We start from the raw sequence: 6,000 nt of genomic DNA, 5'->3' as shown, positions 1-6,000 counted from the left end.
ATATGTATATATATATATATATATATATATATATATATATATATATATACATATATTCAAACAGATTATTAGTGTGCATGAATGTATATTGTCTATATATCCATGACTAACCTTGATTTCAGAAGTCTGTTTCCTGAAAGTTTCGAGTTACTGACCCTTGTAGAGGTCAATGTTCAGCAAGTAGCTTTAATAAAGAAGAACTCTTAATTGATTGCATGCAATAGCTTTAACTTCTTTTTAACTTAACGATTCCCCAGTATCATGAGATCTAGAGTTTCCTACGTTCATTGAATATTGTCAGTTATATTTACTTGTCTCTGGTGAACGTGACTAACAGATTCCATTTACTTCTTAACTTGAGCTGTTACTTCAGACATGATGGAAAGCATGCTGAGAATATACACAGTGATATAAATAAATATACAAAGCCATTACGTCTCGATGCAAAGGTAAATGACGTCTTCTTTTCAGGCAGCCATGGAACTAACACCTGTTGAGGAGGACGATGGAAGCCTCTACTACAATCGGAAACGTTTGCCTTTAAAGAATAAATATCAACCACGCGGGCTTAAGAAGTTAGATGTCACTGACGAAATTTCCATCTACCATTTGGATGGTTAGTTTTAACATAGAAATTCATTTTTCGATGTGATTCTGATCCCACAATAGGTCCCGTTGCTAGGTAACCAGTTGGTTCCTAGCCAAGTAAAAATATCTAATCCTTCGAGCCACCCAAGTAAAAATATCTAATCCTTCGGGCCAGCCAAACAAATATATCCAATCCTTCGGGCCAGCCCTACGATAGCTATTAATCAGCGAAGTGGTCTGGTAAAACCTAAGATATACTTAACGGATAGTCATCGCAAGCGCTAAATTTTTCTTTTCGGGAAAAAAAGCAGTTTCCCTCCGGTCCATATTACCTTGGTTCTTAAGTTGATCTCTAAGGTCCAGAAACTTGAATCGGTGAATAAAAGGTTAATCAACATATAAGCGCTAATTGAAATTATTTGCATTATCGATAGATAGCAATCAACCTTTTTTTTGGTTCCTTTATCCGATGTTTCTTCACATAATTGAGTTAATCCAGCGTTGAGAGAGCCGTTAATCCATCGCCATCTTGAATTCAAGATGGCGGTGGCTAATCACTCTGACAACTGAAGTCTTTTGTAATAACAAAGAGCGCTGGCGCTGACGATTATTGTACGCTCATACCCTACAAGAACACAAGATCACTTGGTGAAAATTTGGATAGAAACTGAAAATTTTCGTTTGGGATAGATGAAAGAAGCAGACAATGTTTAGAGAAGCATATACACCAACAAGATGAAATAAAACCTCTCTTAGAGAAAAGTATAGAGAGTGAAGGACATTTAAATGAATAAACTAAGAGGGCTGTTGCATCTTCAGTAAATGCAAGAGAAAATACAAATAAATTTTCGAAAGGCTTAGCGTAAAGATGCATCAGGGTAGTTATAAATAATATTCAAAATAGAAAAAGGCAGTACACACCAGAGCTGTTAAAAAAAGGGGATGATAAAACAACAAACGTTATGTGATTAGGCTCTCACCAGAAAATGTCAAGAACCTTTAAACTAAGGATCAAAACTTTAAAAGTGTCTTGCCGACTGATTGATTTATTAATTTTTGAAGTTCAGTGTGCCACGCCAAGCGATAGAGCACTTTCGGCCATTTAGTGCTTAAGACACTGAAAAGATGGAGCTGGTTGGTTGGCCATGAAGATAAAAATGTCTAGTAAATAATGGAGATGAGGTACAGCTATGCTGAGAACTGATGCTGCATGATTGCACAGAATTTCGTTCACAACTCACTAACTGGCAACCTAACAGTCTCCATATTAATCTATGCAAAAACACGATTATTGCATACAATTAGGTCATAATATGTTTCATAAGAATGAAATCTGTCATACATTTCGAACCTGTAAGAAAATGTCACACAAAATTTTAGAAAAAAACAAAACTTACATAACATTTTTGAAACTTCGTTCATCCATTGCTGATGCGTTTGACCAAAACGAAGTAGCCATCAAACCTCAGTTCAAATGTTACAAAAAAAAAAAAAAAAAAAAATTCGCCTATGCAATTATTCTTATGTTTAAGCCAAGATTTTGTTTCTTGGCGAAGGTGTGTTAGATTTCTTTAAGTTACACTTTTTAGTATTCACATCTCTATATAAACAGTTTCTGTCCAGAAAACAAATGCGGTTATCTACACATTCTTGCACTTCAAGTTACATTATGAAAGAATAAATTATACACCAAAAGCGAGCAGAAAGACTTTTAAGAAAATAATATTTCAATCCAATTAAAAAACTTGTGTTCCATACGCCTTGACATTAATACTAATAGAAGTTACGATCAATAGTCATATAATCAAAATTATCATCAACTTTTATCCCTGAAAGAACAGGTAAACTCTACAAATAAATTCATTAGTAACAGAGATTACATCTCAGAAGGCTTAGATGATTTCTGTAGGCTTATCATTCATTTTGCAACACCCAGGCAACTTAACCACAGCCTAAAGCTTCAATATTCAAAGAAAACTTGTTGTAATTCATAGTCCTATTTCGAAACATCTGTTATGATGAAAGTTGAGCTCATTAGGTCTACTGTCATTGACCTTATCACACCGTATTTTGAACTAAGCATTGTAGAACAAAAAAATTAGTTCAAATCACACGGATTACGAATTATACCAAAGCATAAAAGGTATCGTATTTATATAACCATAAGGAAAATAGTGCTAGCTGTGAATTCGTTACAAACTTGTCGACATGTATGACATTAGAAATGAAAAAGAAAGAAGTTTAACACTACTTGGCAACGTTACGTTGAGTATGAGATTCTGGATGATACAAAAAGAATCACGTCGCGTCAGACTTGAACATCACTGTACAAGGATCTAAAAGTGGAACAGTAAGAAAACCGATTAGTTGCACTAACAAGTAATAGAGGCTGGACAGCATTTACTATTATTATTAAAAAAATCCTCATAGTAGTACGAGTCTTCAAATGGAGAAATAAATCCACAGTTATTTAAATGTATATATGTTTAAATTTAAAACTTTAAGGATAGCTTTCAGGAATCTGTTCGCTTCACCTTATCAGATTGATAAAGGGAACCAAACAGATTCCCGAAAGGTATCCTTAAAGTTATAAATTTAAATATATGTACATTTACATTATTGATTATTTTGTTTCTCCATTATTATTATTATTATTATTATTATTATTATTATTATTATTATTATTATTATTATTATTATTATTATTATTCATTATATTATTATTATTATTATTATTATTATTATTATTATTATTATTATTATTATTTATTTATTAATTTTTTTTTGCTCTATCACAGTCCTCCAATTCGACTGGGTGGTATTTATAGTGTGGGGTTCCGGGTTGCATCCTGCCTCCTTAGGAGTCCATCACTTTTCTTACTATGTGCGCAGTTTCTACGATCACACTCTTCTGCATGAGTCCTGGAGCTACTTCAGCCTCTAGTTTTTCTAGATTCCTTTTCAGGGATCTTGGGATTGTGCCTAGTGCTCCTATGATTATGGATACGATTTCCACTGGCATATCCCATATCCTTCTTATTTCTATTTTCAGATCTTGATACTTATCCATTTTTTCTCTCTCTTTCTCTTCAACTCTGGTGTCCCATGGTATTGCGACATCAATGAGTGATACTTCCTTCTTGATTTTGTCAATCAGCGTCACGTCTGGTCTATTTGCACGTATCACCCTATTTGTTCTGATACCATAGTCCCAGAGGATCTTTGTGTGATCGTTTTCTATCACTCCTTCAGGTTGGTGTTCGTACCACTTATTACTGCAAGGTAGCTGATGTTTCTTGCACAGGCTCCAGTGGAGGGCTTTTGCCACTGAATCATGCCTCTTTTTGTACTGGTTCTGTGCAAGTGCTGGACATTTGCTTGCTATGTGGTTTATGGTTTCATTTTTCGTATTGCACTTCCTACATATGGGAGAGATGTTATTTCCGTCTATCGTTCTTTGAACATATCTGGTTCTTAGGGCCTGATCTTGTGCCGCTGTTATCATTCCTTCAGTTTCCTTCTTGAGCTCTCCCCTCTGTAGCCATTGCCACGTGTCATCACTGGCTAGTTCTTTAGTCTGTCTCATGTATTGTCCGTGGATTGGTTTGTTGTGCCAGTCCTCTGTTCTGTTTGTCATTGTCCTGTCTCTGTATATTTCTGGGTCTTTGTCTATTTTTATTAGTCCCTCTTCCCATGCACTCTTTAGCCACTCGTCTTCACTGGTTTTCAGATATTGCCCCAGTGCTCTGTTCTCGATGTTGACGCAGTCCTCTATGCTTAGTAGTCCTCTCCCTCCTTCCTTTCGTGTCATGTATAGTCTGTCCGTATTTGCTCTTGGGTGTAGTGCTTTGTGTATTGTCATATGTTTCCTGGTTTTCTGATCTATGCTGCGGAGTTCTGCCTTCGTCCATTCCACTATTCCCGCGCTGTATCTGATTACTGACACTACCCATGTATTTATGGCTTTTATCATATTTCCGGCGTTGAGTTTTGACTTGAGTATCGCCATGAGTCTCTGCATATATTCTTTCCTGATCGTGTCCTTCATCTCTTGGTGTTTTATATCCCCTCCTTACTTTACTCCCAGGTATTTGTATCCAGTCTCATCTATGTGTTTGATGTTGCTCCCATCTGGTAGCTTTATCCCTTCAGTTCTTGTTACTTTGCCCTTTCGTATGTTGACTAAGGCGCATTTTTCTATTCCAAACTCCTTCCTGATGTCCCCAGATACAATCCTTACAGTCTGGATTAGGGTATCTATTTCCTTGATGCTCTTACCATACAGCTTGATGTCGTCCATGAACATCAGATGGTTAATTCTGTTGCCTCTTTTCTTGAGTTGGTACCCGGCATCCATCTTCTGTAGTACTTTTGTCATGGGAATCATGGCTACTACGAAGAGTAGTGGGGACAGTGAGTCTCCCTGGAAGATCCCTCTCCTGATATTAACCTCTGCTAGTCTTATTCCAGAGCTTGTAAGTATTGTATCCCAGTTGCGCATTGTATTTTTGAGGAAGCTGATGGTGTTTTCCTCTGCCCCATATATTTTCAGGCATTCTGTTAGCCATGTGTGTGGTATCATGTCGAAGGCTTTCTTATAGTCTATCCATGCCATGCTTAGGTTGGTTTTCCTTCTCCTACTGTTCTTCATTACCATTTTGTCTATCAGGAGCTGGTCTTTTGTGACCATACACTTCCTTCTGCAGCCTTTCTGTTGGTGGGGGATGGTGTTTGTATCCTCTAGGTAGTTGTATAGCCTTTCACTGATGATACCTGTTAGTAACTTCCACATTATTGGTAGGCATGTGATAGGCCTGTAGTTACTGGCTATATTTCCCTTACTCTTGTCTTTTTGTACTAAGGATGTCCTTCCTGTGGTCATCCATTTGGGTACATGGTGATTTGAGATACAATGCTGGAGTTGTTCTGCTATTCGTGGGTGTAGGGCCTTGAAGTTTTTGAGCCAGTATCCATGGACTTCATTGGGACCTGGGGCTTTCAAGTTTGGCATTTTCTTTAGTTGGTGTCTGACTGTGTCTGTCGTGATCTCTGTGAATCTTTGTTTTATTCTCCCTGTTTCTTCTTCCTTGACTTCCTGGAGCCATGTTGCATGTTTGTTGTGTGATACTGGATTGCTCCATATTTTTTCCCAGTCTCTTACTTGGTTCGGCTTCAGGAATTTCTTGGTGGTTGTCTTCCCCTCTTAGTTGGCTGTATAGTCTATTCTGGTTAGTTCCGAATAGTTTGTTCTGTTGGTATCCCTTATTCCTGTTCATGTACCATTGGATCTTATGTGCTTTGGCCTTAAGCCTCTGTTTTACATCTTCTATTGTGTTGTTTAGTCCCCTCTCTTGTACTTTGTATTTCTCGTTGAGTTCCTCCCTTGTTTTCTTGCTTCTTAGCCTTTTTTCT

At 37.1% G+C, this 6,000-nt stretch overlaps 1 protein-coding gene across 1 annotated transcript in view; it reads left to right on the top strand.

Annotated features, from left to right (window-relative positions):
- The window catches only part of LOC135218727 (uncharacterized), a 52,810-nt gene that overhangs the window by 4,982 nt on the left and 41,828 nt on the right, over positions 1-6,000 (top strand). The window contains exon 3 of the mRNA XM_064255177.1: positions 472-616. Coding sequence (XP_064111247.1) covers positions 472-616 — 145 coding nt within the window. The remainder of the gene's footprint in view (positions 1-471; positions 617-6,000) is intronic.

The sequence above is a fragment of the Macrobrachium nipponense genome, chromosome 1 (genome assembly GCF_015104395.2).
Source record: "Macrobrachium nipponense isolate FS-2020 chromosome 1, ASM1510439v2, whole genome shotgun sequence".
Classification (NCBI taxonomy): domain Eukaryota; kingdom Metazoa; phylum Arthropoda; class Malacostraca; order Decapoda; family Palaemonidae; genus Macrobrachium; species Macrobrachium nipponense.
Note: the sequence above shows the minus strand (reverse complement) of the source record. Positions and strands in the feature narration are given on the sequence as shown.